Raw genomic sequence first — 25,308 nt, 5'->3', positions numbered from 1 at the left:
TGTTCATCAGAAAATTTATGAGATAAGTGTATTTATTTTAGATTGAGTAGAGACCCAAATCTTTAGATAAAAGCCATGCAATAATCTCGTTAAAGGTCTAAGATGTGGCCTAAGTATATTTACTTTATGTTATGTTATGTTACTTTATTTTATCTTCTTTTCTTTTCTTTTTAGACGTAAGAAACCGGTCCGTGGAATCGTTTTCCAAACACCATCGCTCGGTTTGTGTCCATTTTCCTTTTTCATGCAGTGTTCCCATCCTCTCCTCTAGGTTTCTTATCTCTTTACTATTTATATATTTTATATATATGCGTTAAGCAACCTCAGCGCCGCTGCCCTCTCTTCATGCTTTCAACCATTTAAACTCATATGAGCTTCCACCCCCAACCTCAATACAGACCACAGCCAGCCACTGAAAAACCACCTTCTCCGTAAAACACCAACCGAAGAGCTCGGTTTGCATCCAGTAAACTGCCACACCCAAAGCTAGTCCACGAGTCGTAACTCCACCAAACACAGTTCGCGCCGGTGCCTCCGCCTCTCATAGTCCATCACCCAAACCGTGCGCCACCACCCTCTCCGTGTAAACACCATCTATGTAAACCACGAAACTCCCCTGTTTTTAGCCACCCGAAATAGAGATCCATCCACCAAACCACTGCACTGCACCGCACCGCACCGCACCGCACCAGCCACTCCAAGCCGTCGCCACCCGCACGGAAAAGGGCTGTCGAACACCCTCAGGCCACCTCAGCCGGTAACAACCCCTCACAGTGAGCATCTGCTTCTTTCCGCCCTCTCTCTCTCGCTCACCTCTCCCTCTCGTTCTCTCATGCTCAGCGCTGCTTGACGAAAGCTCCGCCGCGCTCCTGCTCTCCTGCCGCACCACCACAGCTCTTCCAGCCAGCCCCGTCACGCCTTACCCCTTCACGCGTGCCTTGGTTTCCCTAAGGTAAGCCCCTGCCGCCACGTACTGGGTGTTATTCCCGTGCATTGTGTGTGTGTGTCTAGTTTTATGATTATAAGTGATGTACGTACATAATATATATGTTATATATATATATATATATATATATATATATATATATAAAGTGTTAACTTGATAGTTGAGTCTGTTACCAGTTCTACCCCTATACTTCCAGATACATGTTTTTGGTTGAGAGGTATTTATTTATTTATTTTTTGTTGTGTTAAAATGAGTTTTGTTTTAAGTCTCATAAAACATTATTTTTGTGTAGAAAATATTTTAATAACATAGTTAACTAAAGGAAGTAAATCTATTTTTAGGAGAGGAGTTTTTCATGGCGTAATTTATAAGATTTTTAAAGTAGTCTAAGTATTTTATTAATTATAAGGCGTAGTTGGTGCTGTAGATATTTTTAAATATTACTTTTTATTGAGTTCCGTAATTGCCTTAATACTTGTTCGATTAAACCTCTTATTTGGTACAAATTTAGTTAAGTGGATATTGATGGTTTTAGAAAATAATGGTATTTTAGGAATTATGAGAATTTTAGATTTTGAGGTTTTAAAATAGGTTCTTTTAGCAATTTAGGTTTAATTATCGAAACACGTGATTGATTGAAAATTTACGGGGATTGCGTGATTTTTATAGGTGACGATTAATATTTGTTCGGCTTTGTTGAGGAAAATTCTTTTAAAGGCTAAGGAGTTCAGGTAAGCGGGGTTCCTATGCTAGACTTTGCATAAAATAAATAAAATGGACTGAGGTTGATTTTGAAACAATATGCATGTTTTGTTATGAAAAAAAATTTGAAATAACCTCAGTTATTTGTTCTGCATGACTAATGAAATTCTGTTTACTTTCTGTCATGACTGGTGTAGACATGAGCAAAGTTTTGGCATTCTGTTTCTGAACTATAAAAGAGAGCGAATATGAAAAACTATGCATAAATTATATTTTGTGATCTGACTCTGTTTTGTTCTGAAAAATGTTCTATACTCTGATGTGATATGATGTGATTTCTGAAACCTCTGGCATGACATTCTGTTTCTGTTTTGACCTTATCACGGGTGTAAAACTGTGGCCTCTGTTTGGGTTGGTACCAACTTTTCTATTTCTGGTACACCCACTTTGGAAACAAAGTGGTTTTCTGCGTGGTCTTTCCTATGTGCACACGCGGGGCTCCGAGAATGATAAGGGGAAGATTAACATTCTGTTTCTGCTCGGTTGGCCGCCGGGATTTGCACAACCCTACCACGGGGGTTAAACATGGAATTCTGTTCTGATATAATGTTTCAATTATGCTGTGCCAAGGAATTTTGAATAAGAATATTTTTGAACTTTTGCTCTGATATTTTTGATAACATGTTCTGACTCTGCATTCTGAAAATAAAAAGTGTTTTGTTCTACATTCTGAAATCTGTAACTGCTCACGTTTGCATACTAGTATATGTTCTCTGCTTACTGAGTTGTTGATAACTCACCCACCTCCTATCTCCAATATTTTCAGATGATTTTTGGATATTTCAGCTGAGGATCAGGACTATGAAGAATTGGGTGAGATGACTTAAGAATAGTGGATTAAAAATAAAAAGCTTTCGATAAGTATCGGTGATTTTTGATAATTATATTGTTGAAATGTGAGTTTAAGTGACATGTAGGGAAGTTGGAAATTTTGGGGTTACTGTACTGAGGATTTTATATACGAGTATGTGTGGTTAATTAAATTTGAAGTGTTTACGTTTGACTTGGAGCTTTTGGAGGTATATTAGCAATGTTGGAGTTGGTTATCAAGTAACATGAGTTAACTCTTCGGACCCTCGGGAACGGGGCGTTACAGGGAGGGATGGATTGGGGTGCACCCCCGCTCCCCGTTGAACGGACGGGGTACACAAGAAGGAAACTCATCATCAATGCATTAATATTAACAAAAAATGACCACAATATATGTTTTCCTTCTTAATAAGTGATCATATATATATATATATACACGTACATATATACATACCGAATGTAATGATCATGAAAGATTATCTTCTAGATGACCATCATTCACGGGGTATTTTTTTTTAACCTTTTTCAAAAGTTAAAAATCTTTTTCAAAAGGTTAAAAAAAATCTTCTATATATATAAAAATCTTCTTGCAACGTAATTATTGTCATGTGGTCATCATGTGATCAGGTTAGTGCTTTTCTAAAGAATTATTTGTGTTCCTTATAAAATAGTGTATCTTTTGGTTCTATTATTAATGGGGTGTGAAGTGTAAACCATTGAGTTGGATTGCATATGATTAAACAGTACTGCCTGAATAATTAAAGAAATTAAAATCTAGCCAATCCTTCCACCATCATAGAGAGAGTCCAAATTAACTCATGAATCTTAAAAAATAGAAAATCTAAATTCACAAATCGCTATATGAGAAGCGCGCGTGAGAGAAATATAGAGCTTAGGTTGAAAGCCAGCTAGCTGGAAGTGTTTTTGGGATGTAATTCCCAACTGTATATAGCTGATCAACTTTTTAAGAAGCCATGGAAAAGCTTATTACTAATAGTACTACTATTAGATCAATTAGGTCCCTTAAGCTATAGTCGAAACTTGAGGGCATCAAGTGAGAGAGAGAGCTAGACACATGGAGTGAATCCTACAATATTTATTATTACCTATATAAATATTTCAGCTAGTATTAATTAGATCATGAGTAATAAATACTTTAACCTACTTCATGATCTATTTCCTATTTGAAATTCTAAAGTTTAATTAGCATTCAACAACGTCCCCATCTTGAGATCAGTCTTTTTTTCAACACGGTCGACGTCCTATTGCGGGTGTACAAACAACAGAAAAATGCTATTTTATTCACTCTATTTGTTTCCTCATTTTGACACCTCATGTATTTTAATTTTTTTTTAATTTTTGTTTTTACAACTATTAGTATATTGATATTATTTTTTTATATTTTTCAAAAATATTTTAAAATAATAAAACAATAATATTGATATCACTATTCAATTCGAGCCTAGTTGATGAAGCATGATCGCAAAATATCCCTTTGTATTAATTAATATGCACATGAGTGAACAGTGTCGATGCGTACGTAGGACAATTAGTGACTGTTTGCTTTGCTTTCAAAAACTCATGTATCTAAAATAAAGTAGACAAGGGAGATTCCTTAAATTGCAAAGATAAACAGTACCATGAGTAGGTCAATGATAAATCCTGAAGTTACTCTAAGCTGACACAAAAGTACGTACCTATATACACATGGCAATTAGCAACTTTTTCATGGATTTTTTTTCTTCGGTGTCCTTGGATTGTCTTTCCTCAAGTATATCAAAATTGTAACATTGGAGTAACGTTCGGCTTGACTTTCCATACATACTGTGTCTTTAAGAGCCCGGCCTCCATATGTTTGTACGTACTTTGTGATCTCTAGTCGATCGATCTCCATTTTGGCCCTCTGGGCCCTCCTACTTCACATGCTTGTCGTTTCCAACCTTTCCAGCATTTGCTAGCCAGTGCTATAAACATTTGCACTAGCTCCTCATTTTAAGCGCAGCATACCAGAGAGAGAGAGAGAGAGAGAGATCATCATGGAAAAAAACTCTCATCTTCCGCTTTATGCGACAAAGTCAGCAAAGGCACGTATTCCTTTCCAATTATTTGCACTTTTACTCTTCGTGGGTGTATGCTTCATCTTTGTATATAGAGTGAGCAACATACCATCAGAAGAAGAAGCCGGAAGATGGGCTTGGATAGGATTGTTTCTCTCAGAGCTCTGGTTTTGCCTTTATTGGTTTATCACTGTAATTGTCCGATGGAATCCCATCTACCGTTGCACTTTCAAGGATCGGCTCTCTCTCAGGTCCCCCTTTCTCTTTCACATGTCTAATTTGTTCATTTATATATGCATGTGCCTCTCTCTCTCTCTCTCTCTCTCTATTATATTTATATGCTACGAGGTTAATTTACATGCTAATTAATTTTGGTCGTAAGAGAAACAGATACGAAGAGGCTTTGCCGGGCATAGACATATTCGTATGCACTGCGGACCCCATGATAGAACCACCAGCTATGGTAATCAACACAGTTCTATCAGTCATGGCTTATGACTATCCACCTCAAAAGCTAAACGTTTATCTCTCCGACGATGGCGGTTCCGATTTGACGTTCTACGCAATGGTGGAGGCCTCAAGTTTCTCAAAGATTTGGCTTCCCTTTTGCAAGAAATTCAAGATAGAACCAAGATCGCCAGAAGCTTATTTCCGAACAGCTGTTGAGCCACTTGAGGATCATGTCACGGCCAAGGAGTGGTCCTCCATCAAGGTAAATCTCGTTCTTCATCAACTTCAAAAATTATTTTAGTTTTAAGTTCTACATGATGATGACAGCAATCCAAATAGAACGAAGATATTTAAATTAGAGCCGCATACAAATTCATTACTCTACAAAACTATGAACTCTAATTTTCTCCGATCATTGTTGGTGTCTTATGGTGTGTTTGGCAAGTACTCTAATTATTATTTTTTATTTTATTATTATTTTTTATCTATTTTTTTTACTATTTATTACTTTTCAACTATTTTTTAATATTTTATTATTATTTTATTATTATTTTTTTATTATTATTTATAAATATTCTCAATACTTTTTAAATATTTTCACTGTCCCAACAAAGCATACTCGTAGAAAATCATGTCATGGCACAACTGCGCGCACAAATAGAATGTAATTAAGTCTGACAGACTCTTGGCAATATGCGCCTAGCATTATCCCATTATATAAATGAGTGGTGCCCGGCATACTTGATATCTATGCGCAGCTTCCTGTATCGGCCCTTAGCCACACACCAGTACAGTACGTTATGCGTACGTCATACAAATGCATGCATTGAAGTGGTTGATCTCTGATCTTCCATTTTCCCAAAAATAAAATAAAATAAAAATAGTATAAAATACGAGAACAAATTGAGTGAACAGTAATATTTTTCTTCTCAAATTTGTCCCCGGATGGAAAATATACACATTTTGTCGACATAATAGCTAGCTAGGCATGCAGGATGGTTTTGATAAACTAGCTAGCTAGATCTCGCACGGTACGTAGCTTTCACCATTACTTGGCTCTCTAGAACTCCAGTCAAGATCAAATATATAAATAGGAATCTATCCAGGAATATGGATCGATGCTTTTTTCGGTACTCTAGAGTCGTGCGCGTGCACGTAATTTGTTTGATTTGGAAAGCTCGTATACGTACAAGATCATATATATAATTTTTATTTATAAAATGTTGATTGTCGCACTCGTGGTCATTCATATATATAAATATATATATTATTTATTTATTTTTCACGGTACTAACATTGAAGATTACGATGCACGCAATATATAATTAATTGTCCGCTAATCATTAAATGCAAAGACGACGTTAAAGATACTTTAATTAGCCTGCACTGAATTATTTGGATCAATCGATAGACGTTGATTCTTATTTATTTATAATTAATTAATTTTAATAAAATAATTATTTATAATTAAAATGAGTCGCACGTAATTTGTTTGATTTGGAAAGCTCGTATACGTACAAGATCATATATATAATTTTTATTTATAAAATGTTGATTGTCGCACTCGTGGTCATTCATATATATAAATATATATTATTTATTTATTTATTTATTTTTCACGGTACTAGTATTGAAGATTACGATGCACACAATATATAATTAATTGTCCGCTAATTATTAAACGCAAAGACGACGTTAAAGATACTTTAATTAGCCTGCATTGAATTCTTTGGATCAATCGATAGACGATCCTTATTTATTTATAATTAGTTAATTTTAACAAAATAATTATTTATAATTAAAATGAATCTATTTTAATTATAAATAATCTTTTTATTACATATTAAATAGTCATAAAAATCTATTTTTTTTTTGTAGTGTGATGGCTAACCACTAATTAATAAGTATTTTTGTCTCTATTATTAATAGTAGTACTGTTTATTGATCCGGATGATCTTCATCTTCCATGCAATCTTATTATATCAACCCACCATAAAATTTAGCATAAAATTAAAATGGAGGTACCAATCAGCTTATTCACGTGATTTTTATTATTTTTTAAATTGGTAAATGTGGTTTAAAAAGTTTTGGATTTCACTTTAAAAACATATAGATTATATTATATATAAATAACGAATGTGACTAATATATATATTTTAATATTTATTTTCATAGAATAATATATTTTAGTAAATAATTGAGGTGAGAAGTTTTATGTACTTTGGTGAAAGATTTTTTTTTTTATAGACGAAAAATCTATTCACTGTAGATGATTCGTCCAAACATGGGAGATTTGACAATTTTCACCGACAGTGCTTGTGATTTGAACGGTAGTGTGTGGGGCATACTTTCAAGAGGAAAATGACTTTTTAGAGCACTTGGCACCACTCGTAAAAATTTGGTCAAAATCTCAAAGCATCACTCGTAAGCTACAGTAGTAAATTTATCTGTTTTTCCTAAATTTGATCATTACTATTTATCTCAAAAATAATATTTTATTTTAAAAATATTTCTAATAGTTACTATATATTGGATAATTAAGTTGAAAAAAAATAATTTTAAGTAAAAATTAAATTTTTAATTAATATATGGAGTATATTTCTAAAATATAAAAAATAGAAAAATTATTATTAAAATATTTAATATTGTATTATTATTTTGACTTTTAAATAGATAGTCTAATGTAGATTAACCTCTCTAATAATTTTGATTTTAATCAAAATTTTAATTTTTAATTAAATTTTAAACTTAATAATGACTAGACTATTGGCAATAATGCTCTTAGAAAAGGCTACTAATAAAGTTTACTATTGTGTTTTCTTTTATTTAATGTTTCAAGAAGTATTTTTTAATAAATTTGTAATTTTTTTTAAATGTTAAAAGACTTTAAAAAGTATTTTGAAAAAAAAAAATAGTATTGGTAATTTTTGTCCGTAGCCAGCTTACACTGTAGCATGCTGATGCCATTACCCTTTTGAAAAAGCTTGGCTCTCCTACTTGCTTTTTTCTTTGATAAAACAACTGTCGCTGTATCGACAATATCATCTGATCATGTCGCTTTATTCCACTCTTTTTTATTCTTCAATCATGATACTCAAACCTCACTCATGTCATTCTTGACCAATTTTATACTTGTGCTAATTATAAGGTTAGGCAGGACCTGAGGATCAAGTACTCCACTCGATTTCTCGTATATTTATACACAGAGTGATGGAAAAATAAATAAGGTAGAGATTTGCCACATAATTATGATCATCAGTTAGTATAAAAAATATTTGTAATTTGATTTATTTTTTTAATAATTGTAATGGATCTCACGCTAAATATATAGTATATGCATTTACATATATACCAACTACAATTTATTATCGGTTGATTAGCAACTAACCCAGATAAATCTATGATGGTATCTAAAATGAGATCTAAAATCAGCTGATCATATTTTATATATATATATATATATATAACAAGCATCTTGTAGTTTTTTTTTTCCATTTATTTTTAATCACAATCGAGTAGTTATAAATAAAATAATTTCTGTTTCATGCATGTTATAGAAATCATATGAAGGGATGAAGAAACGGATTGAAACCACCACAAAGCTAGGCCGAACTTCAGAAGAAATACGCAAACAACACAAGGGATTCAGAGAGTGGAATTTGGTTGCAAGCCGACGTGATCATCAAACCATTCTTCAAGTAGTACTTTGATCTATAATATTGTCACTGTCATATATACATGATGAGAGTGAATATTTAGTACGTACTTCTCCAAGATCACACAATTCTTTTGCTAGCTGAATTAATAGAGTTGTGACTAATTCACAGATACTTATCGATGGGAAAGACCCCAAGGCTGTAGACATTGAAGGACAACCTTTGCCAACTTTGGTATACTTAGCACGTGAAAAGAGACCACAATACCACCACAACTTCAAAGCAGGAGCCATGAATGCACTGGTACGCACGCCATAGATATATACATCCACATATATATACTAATTAATCAATAAATATATAGCTCTTAATTTGTACGTGTACGTATTTGATGCATGGTCTAATTTATAATAATCTTTTATGATAAAAATATATATAGATAAGGGTGTCATCGAGGATAAGCAATAGTCCCATAATTCTTAATTTGGATTGCGACATGTATTCAAACAATTCGGAGTCAGTGAGGGATGCTGTGTGTTTTTACATGGATGAAGAGAAGGGTCACGAAGTTGGCTTCGTACAGTTTCCACAGTCCTTCGAGAACATTACGAAGAACGACGTCTACGGCAGTTCCTTGAACGTAATAATGGGGGTAAGCATAAAAAAAAAGACTAACATGAAGTACTGATTTTAAATTATCGAATTAATTAAACATGCATGCATGCTTCTGATCATAATTGTAGAATATACTTCAAAATGAATTTGTGTGATACTGCGCGCGCGCGTGTTGATCATACAGGTGGAGATTCCAGGATTTGACGGGAATGGAGGACCACTCTTTATTGGTACCGGGTGCTTTCACAGAAGAAACGCTCTTTGTGGACAGAAGTATAGTGATCAGGAATGTAAGGTAAATTGGAAGGAATGGAATGGCATTAAAATAGAAGAGAGCGCGGGTGTCCTTGAAGATACTTCCAAAGTACTTGCAAGTTGCACTTATGAAGAGAAGTACACCCAATGGGGAAACGAGGTCTCTCTCTCTCTCTCTCTCGCTCTGATCTCTCGCACACATATGATCAAATTCATGAACATCGTACAAATATACATACATACATATATATATATATATATATATATATATATATATATAGACACACACACATGAATGTGCTAATTTGCAGGTGGGTTTGAAGTATGGCTGTCCAGTGGAAGATGTCCTTTCGGGACTCGCTGTACATTATCGAGGTTGGAGATCCATATACTTCAATCCAGCAAGGAAAGGCTTCATCGGACTTCCTCCCACAACATTACTGCAATCACTTGTACAGCATAAAAGATGGAGTGAAGGTGATTTTCAGATATTTGCCTCAAAGTACTGCCCCTTTGTGTATGGGTACAAAAAGATTCCCCTCAAACTTCAACTTTCTTATTGCATCTATATGCTATGGGCTCCAAACTGCTTTGCCACGCTGTACTATGTTGCAGTACCTTCCTTGTGCCTGCTTAGAGGCATCTCCTTGTTTCCTAAGGTACGAAAATTTCCTTATTTGAATCAAACCTGTCTATGCATATGCATGGTTGTTCCTAAACTGCTTTCTAAGATTAGAATCGTCTTGCACTACCAGCTTTTGAGCGCATGGATGCTGCCATTTGCATTCGTCATCATTTTCCACCGGGCATACAGCCTTGGAGAATTTCTTTGGTTTGGGGGGACAGTTCAAGGTTGGTGGAATGATCAAAGGATGTGGCTCTTCAGAAGAATTAGTTCCTACATCTTTGGCTTTCTTGACTACATTCTAAAACTAGTGGGATTTTCAAAGTCTGCCTTCGTAGTCACGGAAAAGGTGGCGGACGATGATGTCTCGGAGAGATACGAGCAAGAGCTTATGGAGTTTGGTGCTTCTTCTCCAATGTTTACCATTATAGCTACACTTGCGTTGGTAAACGTATTTTGTCTAGTCGGAGGAATGAAGAAGGTGATTAGAATGGACGTGCAAAGTTTGGTTTCAGAGCCATTTACGTTGCAGATTCTTCTTTGTGCTCTCCTGGTTCTAATCAACTTGCCTGTTTACCAAGGTCTCTTCCTAAGGAAAGACAAGGGCAGGATGCCAACGTCCGTAACTCAACAGTCAGTTATGTTTGCGCTATTGGCTTGTGCTTTAGCCATGTATTAATTAATTAAGTACTGCCTAGCTCGGTGCCCAGCAAAAATTCTGCTGCATGCATGCAGTAAACAAATTCCTGGAAGGAACAAATATTTCTACTTACAGATCATATAAAGCCAAAGGCATATATATATATATATATATATATATATATGCTAGCTGATACTTTCGGAGGGAAGGGAACTGATCTGATCTTTAATATTCATAATGGTGTTTAAAATTGTCAATGCTAAAACGTCTCTCCCATTATGGCCAACTCACGACCCCTGCATTGCAAAGATTCCACTGCTATCACATAATAGAATGCAGGCACAACTAGGGCGGTAAACGAGCCGAGCTCGAGCGAGCATGGGGTGGGCGAGCTCAGCTTGTTCACTACTCGAATCGAGCTTGGGCTCGGCTAGTTTGTCAACTGGGCCAATGAGAATATCAGAGCTTGGCTCATGTACAAGGAAAATGAACTTGAGCTCAGTTCTGTTAATGAGCCTAGCCGAAGCTCGACTCGAGCTCGACTTGCTAATGCAAAATTTTAGTGAAAGAAAAAGAAACAATAAAGTAATAAAGATCAACCGGAAAGGTAACAAAATAAAATTAAATTAAGCACACTGAGATCTGAACACAATCTCTTCAAATATATCAACATCTGTTTGGATCTACAGGGGAAAAAAACTAACAACCGAAATAAAAGGCCATTTTAAAAAAAATGTACATTAACTCAGATCGGTAGGAAATGTTCATTTCCCTGCAGATCCACAACGGAAGAAAAAACAAACAAAAGAGAAAAATAATAGATAAAAGGAGATTGAAAGAAAAATAAAAAATAATGATCAACCGAAAAGAAAAAAAAAAAGTTAACAACGCTAACATCTAACACAATCTCTCAAAATATATGAAAATCTGTTCGGATCTAGAGGAAAAAAAAAAAGGCAATAGAAATAAAAGGAAAAAATTGTTGACATCTAACACCCACCCATTTCCCAACCACTCCTCACGTCGAGCATGGCTTAACGCCATCGTCACCAGTTGTGCAGATTAACTGCCACACGATTTTCACTCGATAACCTCTCTCTCTTCTCCCTCAAGGCATGGCTCTCTGTTATAATCAACGGTTTGAGAAGTAAGAAAGCCTGAGTCTTGGAGGATTTAGGAAGGAACAAGACGAAATCGATGAATAATTAGGGATGGGCAGCGGGGCCCATACCTCACTACCCAGCCCTCGTCTGCCCAGCCCCACATGGAGAAGGCCTAGCTAGGGTTGGATGACCCCAGTGAGGCCCCGCCCCCTTCTCTGCTCCACTCTTTAGATATAATTATATATATATATATATTGTATATAGATATATACAATTTATTAAAGACTTGAAATTGTATTCAAGTCATTGGATTTCCTTGGCCTAGGAGTCCAAGATAATCTAAAATCTAACACTAATGAGTTTAAATTCTTTTTATATTTATAAATCTTAATTTATAATTTAAATTATATTATAATTTGGATCTAAAAAAATATTTTTGGACCAAAAAAATTTTTTTAGACCCAAAGTGTTGGCCCAGGCAAGGGCGAGCCCCGCGGATGAGGTTTTTTCCCCCGCCCCCCAGTGGTGCCGGGTGGGGGAAAAAACCCCACCCCCGCTTGGTGCAGGGTGGGGTGTGGGGAAGGGGAAGGGGAAGGGTACCCCCCGCCCCTCACCATGCGAGTATCAGCCCTATGAATAATCTGGTTTGAAGTCTTTTGGTCAAAAAGGTTAAGTGAAGTGCAGTGGGATTGTAGCTGTTGGATCATGCACTGGGAAAGAAGATGGAAATCACACGTGGAAGCAACATCACTAGTCTTACCTATGTAGTGGAAATTACTATTAAGCCCATTATCATTAGTTTACTACTTTATCAGCATTTATATTTGTAATGTCTGTTATATCCTTTTAATAGTTGTCATCATCCCATTGGTTGATAATTATATTTGTATATATTTGTAATACATTTAAGACATAGTTATAGATTATAGTGATTTAGTTATAGTGATTAGTATAACCATATAATAGTATTAATATTAGACTATTAGTATTAGTTATAGTGATTTAGTATAGCTATATTAGTATAACTATAACTATAGTCTATATTAGACTATTTAGTTAGTTATAGTGATTAATTAGTATAACTATATTAGTTTAACTATAACTATAGTTTATATTAGACTATTTAATTAGTTATAGTGATTAATTAGTATAACTATAGTCTATATTAGTATAACTACTAATGTCTTATGTACTTGTCAAAATTTAGTAATAATATTTGAGTGATTTTCTTTCTTTTTATATATTATATATAAAACTTATATATATAATATTTTGTATAATATTATTTTTGTATAAAACTTATGTATTCATCATAACTTGTAACCTTATAATGTTATATATTTATTGGACTCAATGTATTTATCATAACTTCTAGTTCTATAAGACTAGGAAGTTAATATTATAAATTTATATATAGTATATTTAGTGGACTCTAAGTAAGACTAAGTCTATATACATAATTATGAATATTATAAATTATATATCTATATATCTAACTTTTGGCTATTATATATATTGTATTATATATGTATAAATATATACAAGTCGAGCTCACGAGTCAAATCGAGCTTCATACGAGTTTTTCACAAATATTAATCGAGCCAGTTGAGCTTTATACAAGTTTGTATTGTTTAATAATCGAACATAATTCTATGTTTACGAACGGCTCATTTAATATTGGATTCGAGTTGATTTCGAGTTTAATTAAGTCGAATTCAAGTTGCCTGTCGAGTAGTCTGTTCATTTTACAGCCCTAAGCACAACGCACCTCATTCTCTATATATGGCAACAACACCTTTTTATAACAAACCCAAGTCTAGCATAGAATATTCTAGTACCTGTTGCATTGCAGCATTGTACAGAAACTTTGGCTCACGTTTATATAAAAGCCTCATGTAAATTTTAATGAGAAATACAAACAATACGTTTTTGTAACATGGTATCGAGAGCCAACAAGGACTAATGTCCATGGCTAATCTTGTGTCTTCTTCCCCTCCCTCCCACAACCTTCCATTTCTCATACAATTTCTGTCAAATTAACCCCAGACAATTACCTGTTATGAAAGATTCAATTGGTCCTTTACCTACGTGGTCAGCGTCTTTATAAGTTCGTTGACAGCAACTGCCCAGCCCCTAAACCAGGGCTTGAAAATCATACTCACAACCCTGCATATGACTTATGGCTACAACAAGATCAATTAGTGTTGTCTGCACTAATTTCATCTCTATTCGAACCTTTAATGGGCCAAGTTGTTGGCTGCACCACAGCTCGCGTTGTGTGGCTGTCCCTAGAATCCACCTATACTTCCGTATCCCAAGCTAGTCTCATCCAAACCCAACTCTAACTTGCCTCTCTAAAAAAGGGGTCAGATTCCATCTCTACCTACTATTGACGAGCCAAAGCCCTTGCAGATACCATGGCTGCTGAGGGTCGCCCCTACCCCTGATGAATTTGTGTCGTAGCTTCTTACTGGACTTGGTATTGAGTATGATGGTTTGGTTACCTTAGTAGCCACTCGCCTTCAACTTGTTTCTCCAGATGAACTTCTTGGGCACCTACTTGCTCACAAAGCTCACATACTCCACTCTGACTCTAGTCTCATTAACAACGAGGCCTTTGCAAATTACTCAGAAGTATGTCATTGACTTGCTGCAAAGAACAAATATGCAACTAGCTACGTCTGTCAAGTCCCTGATGTCAACTTCAGAGAAGCTTAGTGCATTTTCTGAAAATTTGTTTGAAGATCCTACATTATATTGAAGTACAACGGTTTCTCTGCAATATCTCTCCTTCACGAGACCAGACCTAGCTTTTGCAGTGGGAAAAGTCTGTCAATTCATGCATGCCCCTTGGATTCCACACTGGAAGACTGTTAAATGCATCCTAAGGTATCTTAAACACACCTCCTCTGTTGGTTTGCAAATCTCAGCTTCCCCTGTTTCGAACATTACGGCATTCTCCGATGCCGATTGGGCTGGATGCCTCGACAGAAGCAGAATTCAAAGCCGTAGCAAATGCTACTACAGAGGTAATCTAGATCCAGCATCTCTGCAAGGATATTCGAATTAAACTCACTCGGGCACCTCTTCTCTATTGTGATAATTTGGATGCCACTTTCCTCTCATCTCACCTTGTTTTTCATGCACAAACGAAGCATCTTGAGATCAGTTTTCACTTCATTCGTAATCGGGTTCTCAACAAATCACTGCATATCACTTTTATTTCAGGAAAGGACCAACTCGTTGATCTATTGACTAAGCCATTGTCTGCTGCTCGCTTTTATTCTCTTTTGTTCAAGCCTACGTTTGCAGCCTCTGCACCTTGAGCCCTACATTGCAAAGATTCCATTGTTTTCATGTAATAGAATGCAGGCACAACGCACCTCATTCTCTGTATATGGCAACATCACCTTTTCGTAATAAACCCATGTCTAGCATAAAATATTCTAGCACTTGCTGCATTTTATAGAAACACTGGCTTACGTCTATATAAGAGCCCATGTAAATTCATTTAGTTTAATGAGAAATACAAACAATATGTTTTTATAACAAATATATTGATCAATTAATCAAGATCATTATAAGTTTAATTTTGTATGAGCGTACGTAGTTTGACTGAGAACCACATATATATATATATATATATATATATATATATATCGGCCTATATATGCTTGGTCATGTAAAAGTTTTTGTAGAGTTCTCGATTGTGTTTTTTCTTCTACTATATATAATATATACAACAAAAGATGATTGATCTATGTACTTCCGGCCATATTAATTCTTGAGTAACAAATGCAGCACCTTAAGATTCCCAAACCGCCGATCTATAAAACTAAGAACCCGGCCCTCGACTCAATCTGATGGCTCCAAGTGATCATGTATATGTCCATTATGTAAGAATAAAATACGATTCTAATCATGCGAAATAACACTTTAGAAACAAGAATTGACATGTTTTAATGCCAAGAACAGTACCTCCAGCCATTGATAATCTTCACTGATTTGCTGCGTTTCTCATTGGTGTTTGGCACTTCCAAACTTTATTCCACTCTATTTAGATGGTGTAAGACTGAAGGGAATTGAGTAAGTGAGTCTGGGGACCAAACACAGTATTTATAGCCGAAACCTCCATCAAGCTTCGGTGCTACGTGTCCCACGTGCTCAGTTTTTCATGGGATCAGTTTCTACGTTTTATGAACGTGATGAATAAATCAGAGTAGACCACTTCAAGGACTCCTAAACTCAAGGAAGCGAGAGACTCGTTCTTTCGAACGGCCTCCTTGAGAAACGGTCAACATTCTCCCACTTGGTCCACACTTCTAATATAATATTTCATCTTAAACCCATCGATAATCTGCATTTAAGTAATAAATACATGAATCATTGCGATAGGTCCTCTAATGACGAGTATTACCTTCCATGTATTAGCATGTATTTATTTTTTAAACATTATAATTTATGTGGCAACAATTTCTTAATGAATAAACCCTATGTTTATTCATGGTCCAACACAGATGAATTTTCTCAAAATTAAATTAAGGTGCATATCAATATGAGAAAAAATATCAAAATATTTAAGAATTTCATTAAAAAATAACATTGTTCATACAATGAAAAATTATATAATGGAACCAAGTCCCATATTCACTACATGATCACTGAATTTCAATGGTGGCATGCCCTTAGTCAAAGGATCAGTGATCATTAGCTCAGTGCTGACGTGCTCAATGACCACTTTCTTTTCTTTAACACGTTTCCTTATGGCTAAATATTTAATGTCGATGTGTTTACTTCAACTCCCACTTTTTTTGTTCTTAACCATAAAAACAGCAGCTGAATTGTCGCAATATATTCTCAATGGACTAGAGATAGAATCCATAATTCTAATATCAGAAATGAAACTCTTAAGCCATACACCATGTGAAGTAGCCTCAAAACAAGAGACAAACTCAGCTTCCATAGTGGAAGTGGCAGTCAATGTCTGCTTGGCACTCCTCCATGATATAGCTCCACCGGCCATAAAAAAAATGTATCCTAATGTTGATTTGCGTGAATCAATACAGCCAGCAAAGTCAGAATCTGAGTTGCCAATTACTTCTAGATTGTCCGTCCGTCTATACATAAGCATGTATTCTTTGGTTCCTTGAAGGTACCTCATTACTTTCTTTGTAGCTCTCCAGTGGTCTAAACCTGGATCACTCTGATATCGTCCCAACATTCCCACAGCAAATGCAATGTTAGGTCTTGTACAGACCTGAGCATACATTAGGCTTCCGACAACAGAAGCATATGGAATGTTCTTCATTTGTTCTCTTTCAAAATCATTATTCAGGCATTGGTTCAAATTGAACCTATCACCCTTCAAAATGGGAGCTACACTTGGTGAACAATCTTTCATCCGGAATCTCTCTAAAACTTTATTAATATAGGTTTCCTGAGACAGACCCAAGATACCTCGAAATCTGTCTCTATGAATCTTAATGCCAATGACATAAGATGCCTCACCCATATCCTTCATATCAAAATTTTTAGAGAGGAATTGTTTTACCTCATGTAGTAAACCCTTATCATTAGTTGCTAGCAAAATGTCATCGGCATATAAAATAAGAAAACAGATTTTACTCCCACTGACCTTCTGATATAGACATTGATCCATAATATTTTCTACATAACCGAATAAAGAAATTATTTTATGGAATTTCAAATACCACTGGCGGGATGCTTGTTTTAAACCGTATATCGATTTCTTGAGCTTGCAAACCAATTGCTCACCATCACTAGAGGGGAATCTTTCAGGCTATTTCATTTAAACCTCCTCCTCTAGATCTCCATTGAGAAATACTGTTTTCACATCTATTTGTTGTATCTCTAAGTCAAAATGGGCTACTAATGCCAAAATAACACATAAGGAATCTTTCTTAGATACAAGAGAGAAAGTCTCTGTGTAATCAATTCCTTCTTTCTGAGTGAATCCCTTAGCAACGAGTCTTGCCTTGTATCTCTCAATGTTGCCCAATGAGTATTTCTTTGTCTTAAAGACTCATTTACATTCAATGACTTTTACACCATTAGGCAACTCAACAAGATCCCAGACTGCGTTACTCTTCATAGAATTAATCTCTTCCTTCATGGCATTGTACCATAATTCTGATTCTTTGCAACTCATGGCTTGTGAAAAGAACTCGGGATGATTTTCGGCTCCAATGTTATAGTCAGATTCTTGCATATACACAACATAATCATTAGGAATTGCTGATCTCCTTGCTCTAATAGATCTTTTAATGTTGTACCATCATCTTCCTGAGAAGTATGTGGTACCATCATCTTCTTGAGAAGTATGTGGTTCAACTTGTTCTTCAAGAGTTGTTGGCAACTCTTGAACTATCTGATCTACTGGAATGTTGTCAGCAGCTTGTGGAACTTCAATGATTGGTCGTTCAACACCAGTTTGTACTTGAAGGGTGTTGTAAACAATAACCAATCTATCACTTGAGGTGGAAGTTTGAGAGTCTGAATGATTATTATCAAAAACTATGTTCCTGGTTTGATCACTCCCACTGATCAAGTCATTTTCAAGAAACTTTGCATTTCTTGATTCCACAATCCTAATATTATGAGATGAACAATAAAATCTGTAACACTTAGACCTTTCAGCATATCCAATGAAATACCAACTAATGGTCCTTGGGTCTAGTTTCTTTTCTTGTGGATTATAAATTCTAACCTCAAACGGACATCCCTAAACGCGCATATGTCGCAAACTCGGTTTCCAACCTTCCCATAATTCAAATGACGTTTTAAGAACAACCTTGGTTGGAACTCGGTTTAATATATACACTTCCGTCTTAAGTATTTCAGCCCATAAGGATTTAGGAAGATTGGAGCTGCTAAACATACTCCGCACCATGTCTAATAATGTTAGGTTTCTTTTTTCTGCTACACCATTTTGGTCCGATGAACCAGGCATGGTGTATTGGGCAACAATCCCATGCTCTTGAAGAAACTTTGCAAATGGCCCAGGTACTTGTCCATTCTCTGTGTATCTACCATAATATTCTCCACTTCTATCTGATCTCACGATCTTAATTTGCTTACCGCATTATTTCTCTACTTCAACCTTAAAGATTTTAAAGGCATCTAATGCTTCGTTCTTGTTTTGAAGCATGTAGAGATACATATATCGTGAGTAATCATCTATAAAAGAGATGAAGTATTTCTGAGCATATGAGTCCATGTCTGGACTACATATATCAGTATGTATGATCTCTAATATGTCTGAACTCCTTTTGGCACCTTTCTTTGACTTGTTGGTCTGCTTTCCCTTTGTGCAGTCCACACAAGTCTCAAAATCAGTAAAGTCCAGAGTATTAAGTACACATTCATTTATTAATCTTTTAATTCTATCTACGGAGATATGACCTAATCTCTGGTGCCATAATTTAGAGAAATCCTCATTAATAACACACATTTTAGTGCCAGTGTGAACATGCATTGTATCATAAGTGGCATTGTTTTGTAAATTAATACACTAAAGACCATCAGACAAAGTATCATTCCCAACACAATCAGATTTATAAAATAAACTGAATGATGAATTTGAAAAATTAAAGGAATATTCAAAAGGTACAAATCTTGAAACTGAAATCAAGTTTCTAGAGAAACTTGGAACATAAAACGTCTTTTCCAACTTTAAAACAAAACCACTAGATAAAATTAAATAGCAAGTTCCTATGGCTTCCACATGCGAGCCCATATTATTTCCTGAAAAGATGCTTTGCTCACTTTCCACTGATTTCCTTAGGTTTTGCAAACCCTGTAAGGAATTTGAAATGTAGATTGTTGATCCAGAATCAATCTACCATGTGTTAATATTGACATTAACCATATTAAATTCATAACAAACAAGTGAAGTTGGATTACCTTTGTCTGCAAGCCATTTCTGAAATTTGGCGCATTCCTTCTTCATGTGTCCCTTCTTTTTATAGAAGAAACACCTGAAATCTTTTTTAATACCACATTGGGGAGGTATTTTGCCTTTTCTTTTCTGATTGGCTTGAGATTTGCCCTTTCCATGCGTTGCCAGCATTGCACTTTCACCTTGTTCCATCATCAGTCTCCCTTCCTCTTGAACACACATGGTCATGAGGTAATTAATTGACAATTTATCCTTATGTGTGTTGTAAGAGATTTTGAAAGGTCCATATTGATGCGGAAGGGTGTTTAGGATGTAGTGCACTAAGAAGGACTCCGACATTTCAACCTCGAGTTTCTTCAATTGAGTCACATTGTCTCTCATTTGCATGATGTGCTCACGCACACTTCTCACACTGGTGAGCCTTAGGGATGAGAACTTCATGATTAGGGTGCTTGCTAGTGTCTTGTCTGAAGTGACAAATTGTTCATCAATGACTTTTAGCAAGTCTTGGACCTTTTCATACTGATCGACAAAACCACGAATACTAGCAGAAATTCTAGTCTTAATGAACATCATGCTGATGCGATTAGATCGCTCCCATCACTCATAGAGCGCGATATTCGCTGCAGTGCTGGTATCAGTTACAGCTGGTGGTTCGTCTTTCCTAATAACATAATCTATGTCCATCCACCCTAAATGAAGAAGAACTCTCTCATTCCAGACCTTATAGTTATCTCCCTTAAGTTCAGGGATATCATATCGAATATCAGAAAAATTTGCAGGTTTTGAAACTGCATAAAATTATAGATTACATGCTTACGTTAAAATTGAGGCGTAAAAATATCATGTTTTACCAATGTAAATCATGCTTAAAAATTGAATCTAATGATATAAAATTGCCTGTGGGCTAAATTTTTAATTCAAGTAGATTCAATTAATCTTTATGATAAAATTTTATCAAATTATTTACTTAATTCATAATTCTAAAGAGTATATTATGATTTGATGTATATTCTATCTTAGATTAATTTTTTTATGATAAAACTATTAAATTATTTACTTAATTCATAATTCCTGTGGATAATTTATGAATAACTTGATATTTTATCCTAATTAATAATATAAATATAATAAAAATTCTTGTGGATAAAATTTATTATATTAAGTATAATTAATTACAATTAATGTCTAATTTTCTTTATGTGATCCTAATCATTCATAATAACTTTACTTAATTAAAGATGCTGTGGCTATTCTCTAATTAATTAAAATTATTTGGATCACTAGACATTAAATTGCATAAGACTAGCTTAATATTATGAATTACATAATTTTAACTAATACTAACATGTTATAATTATGCACAAAATATTCATAATATAAGCATAAATATCGCACAATCAAAACTATAATATTATGCATAACATTTAATTACATCTCTTTAACTTTATATTCATCCAAAAATGCATGTATCAATATAGAGCAAATTTAATCAATTCATGCAAAAATATGAGCATAATAAATAAATTTACACAATAATTATCCAAATTGCATCAAATAAAAAATTATAAGTATAAAGGACATGCATCCAAAAAACCCACTTTCCAGACCATCTATAAAAGTGGAAAAAAATAATTTTTTTTTGAAACTGACCAATTAAAACGACATGTCGTTTTTCCAAAACTGAAAAAACGACTTGTCGTTTTCCTTCATTGTATAAAACGAAAACAGGCCTCATAAACGACATGTCGTTTTTATAAAACTAAAAAATGACGTGTCATTTTTTCTCTCTTCAGAATAATTGAGACTCAACTAAACGACATGTTGTTTCTACCAAAACTGAAAACGACTTGTCGTTTATTTGCTATATTGAATTAGTGTTGGCCCAACGAAACGACATGTCATTTTTCAACAAAATTGAAAACAACATGTCGTTTATCTCTATACTGAACAAATGTCTGCGAACTAAACGACGTGTCTTTTACCAACACTGAATGACAGACTCCCCCACTAAACGACATGTCATTTTCAATAAGGCTGAAAACTACATGTCATTTGGGTCGTCTTCAACCTCCAGACAGCTCGCAGAACAGAATTTCTAGGACCATTTTCACGTCAAAAAAATATGTTTTTAATCACAAAAAGTTTAGAAAAACTATTTCTAAATGATTTCTAAACTTCTTTCAAACAAAAAAATAAAAAAATCGAAATTTAAAATTTATCAAAAAATTCGGCCAAAACAGAGATGAACAGAGCATTTGTGTTAAACACCAAGGCAGAGATAACGGGGCTCTGATACCAAATATAAGAATAAAATACGATTCTAATAATGTGAAATAACACTTTAGAAACAAGAACCGACAGGTTTTAATGCCAAGAACATGAGTACCTCTAGCCATTGATGTTCTTCACTGATTTGCTGCATTTCTCACTGGTGTTTGGCATTTCCAAACTCTACTCCACTCTATTTAGATGGTGTAAGACTGAAGGGAATTGAGTGAGTGAGTCTGGGGACCAAACACAGTATTTATAGCCTAAGCCTCCATCAAGTTTTGGTGCTACGTGTCCCACATATTCAGTTTTTCATAGGATCAGTTTCTACGTTTTATGAACGTGATGAACATGATGAAAAAATCAGAGTGAACCACTTCTAAGATTCCTAAACTCAAGAAAGCGAGAGACTCGTTCTCACGAACGGCCTCTGTAAGAAACGGTCAACACATTACACTACAAAAAATGAATATTTATGATAAGTTATTTATGATAAAAATAATTATTTGTGATAATAATAACTTGATTACAAAACTAATCATTTTAACAAAAAAAATATTAATAACAAATAAACAATTTTCTAATTACCTACTAGCTGCATGCCATCTTAGGGACTCCGACTCTCTTGATCATATTCCTCGTCAAATCCTAAGGATCTTATCACTCAGTGCGCCCCTCGATCGATCCGCTCATGCTGACGATCTATTTTCTTATCAGTGTTTTTTTTTAAATCAGTATTCGATACACTCTTCTAGTTGTGCAGGACAAGCTAAAATTCTGAATTTCTGATCCATTATCGTTCACAATCAATACTACTCTCGTGACCCTTAAGCCTTTTGATTTACTCGCGATCACTTCCCAAACGTGGCTAGTGATCATCTATCGTGTCAATAACTCCCATTAATCGGTCGGTTCTTTCAGCAAATTTAAGGTTTAATTTGCTAGGTATATATATATATATATATATATGAGATCGAACCCTTTTAAAAAAAATAAAGAAAAAGATTGCTGATCCATTTTTTTTTATGTCGAAAGCTAAATGATACGGTTGGATGACCTTCATTTGTCTAAGTGGCTGTGCTCGGTGGAGGATGCTTTAATGTCTCGTTTGTATAATGAAATGAGATGAGATGATTTTGAATGAAAGTTAAATAAAATATTATTTTTTAATATTATTATTATTTTAAAATTTAAAAAAATTATAATTATGAGATGATATGAGATGAGATAAAATCGTTTCTATATCGACCTAAATGTTTATCAATGCAGGCTTCCTTAACGATACATGGATTTAGTCTACTTCCACATGCTTGAGTATATTTAAGCCTTGTTCGGTTATACAAATTAAATTAGATGAGTTAAAAGTTAAATAAAATATTATTAATATATTATTTGTTAATATTATTTGGATAGTGATAGGCTTACTACCTATCTACTACCCATTTACTACTTATAATGTTCTTATTTTTTTATCATTTTATTTTAAGTATTTTTTTAACATCCTTAATCATTAAGAAAAAATTAAAAAAATATATAAACTTACTACTAGTCACTTTCTTAACTATTAAGTAAAATAACAAATTAAAAAAAATTAAATACAAAAGAGTAGTAAATGAGTAGTAAGAGGATAATAATCCTATCATTTCCATATTATTTTTATTTTAGAACTTGAAAAAATTAAATTTTTTTAGGTGTTTAAAAAAATTATAATAATTAAATAATATGAGATAAAATAAGTCGAGATTATTTGTAAAAAAAAAAAAAAATAATAATAAATCTTACTATAAATAAAGTTTAATATAAACTCTCAATTCTCGCTGAACTCTTTATAATCACTCACACGGAGATCACTGGCAAAAAATGATCTTGGGTGCACTCCGAATTCTTTTTTCTTTCTTTCTCTTCAGAAGTCGGTACTGCCTCCCTCTGTTTTAAGCCCTGCCCCTTTCTTTATTTTTCACCGTCCCCTCTCAAAATTTGTCTCATTCTAACTAATTTATATCTAATCAATCCTTAATTAATTTCTTTTCTTCTTCAATTATTGCGCCCATAGTAAACTATATTTTTGCAACGACTTTTTTTTGGTGTACCTAAGACTTATGCTTTTGTTTAAATTTATGCGAAAGAGTAGATGCTTTCAGGCTAGAGATCATATCGCTCCGCCGCCGGTCCCACTGATGACCATAGATGTCGCCAAAGAACTAGCTACTCGATCGGTTAATTTGCTTAATCACGGTCGATATGAAGTTAATTAAACATCTTCACACACACACACACACACACATATATATATATATATATATATACATAAAAGGAATCGTAATGAATATAATATGAATAATTAAATTTATATATTCTTATTAAATAAAATTTTAAAATAAGTGATAATTTTATAAAATATTAAAATATAAATCCTAAATTTAGATTTCAATTTTATACTCTATTTTATTTAATTAAATATGTTATGTGTTGAATTCATTCGTTAAGAGAGAATGAGAAAAATATTAATAATATAATATAAATAATTAAATATATATTTTTTATCTATTTAAACTTTTAAAATAAATAATAATTTAATATAATTATATACATGTGCTTTTTCCAAATAAATAACACGGACATGTGCATCCGCGTACTTATTTATTTAACGGAACCTGCTCTAGCCAGAGGATCTCACGGAAAGGTAAATTTTTTTTTTTTTAATTTTTTAATTATTTTTTAAAAATTTTAAAAAATAATATTTTCCATTCAGAAACGTCTTTCGAGAATTGAAAAAAGGGGTAAAGTAGTGGTTGACTGGCAGCTGAGTATGGACGGCCATGCCAATCCATAGTCCACCAGTTTCAAGACATTGACATTTGTGCAGGACATTTAATTTAATTTTATTGCAATCGAAATATGCATACTTGTACGTCGTATACGCAACAAGTACAGCTCGCATTTTTTTTTTTTCGCAAGAAGTCCGCTATTTTATAGATGAAACCGTAAATATTAATACATCATAAGTTGTCTGGCAAATGACTTAATTATATGAGTGAAATTCACTATAAAAAAAAATCAGAAAAAGAAGAGTTTGGAGTAAAGAGATATTGCCGTAAGTTTGTGTCGTTGTTGTCTATTATGTCAATTTGTACGTGTATCAATTCAATAAACGATGTTTTCTAGCTTTTCATTCTTTAAAAGAAGTGAGATGACATTTG

General features: G+C 34.1%; 1 protein-coding gene across 2 annotated transcripts; it reads left to right on the top strand.

Annotated features, from left to right (window-relative positions):
• Positions 1–4,363: 4,363 nt before the first annotated feature.
• On the top strand, positions 4,364–11,053 carry LOC121265529 (cellulose synthase-like protein E6). 2 transcript variants are annotated; one of them, XM_041169192.1, is made up of 9 exons: positions 4,364–4,826; positions 4,966–5,287; positions 8,583–8,723; positions 8,853–8,984; positions 9,121–9,333; positions 9,481–9,711; positions 9,863–10,028; positions 10,167–10,210; positions 10,307–11,053. In XM_041169192.1, exons 1-9 carry the CDS (start codon positions 4,555–4,557, stop codon positions 10,853–10,855), a joined length of 2,070 nt encoding a protein of 689 aa, XP_041025126.1. In that variant the 5' UTR covers positions 4,364–4,554; the 3' UTR covers positions 10,856–11,053. The 2 variants fall into 2 exon arrangements, with proteins under 2 accessions (XP_041025126.1, XP_041025125.1); XM_041169191.1 differs by having other exon boundaries at positions 9,863–10,210.
• The last annotated feature ends 14,255 nt before the right edge of the window (positions 11,054–25,308 follow it).

Source organism: Juglans microcarpa x Juglans regia, chromosome 5D (assembly GCF_004785595.1).
Source record: "Juglans microcarpa x Juglans regia isolate MS1-56 chromosome 5D, Jm3101_v1.0, whole genome shotgun sequence".
Taxonomy (NCBI): Eukaryota; Viridiplantae; Streptophyta; class Magnoliopsida; order Fagales; family Juglandaceae; genus Juglans; species Juglans microcarpa x Juglans regia.
This window is presented reverse-complemented; position numbering and strand designations above follow the sequence as displayed.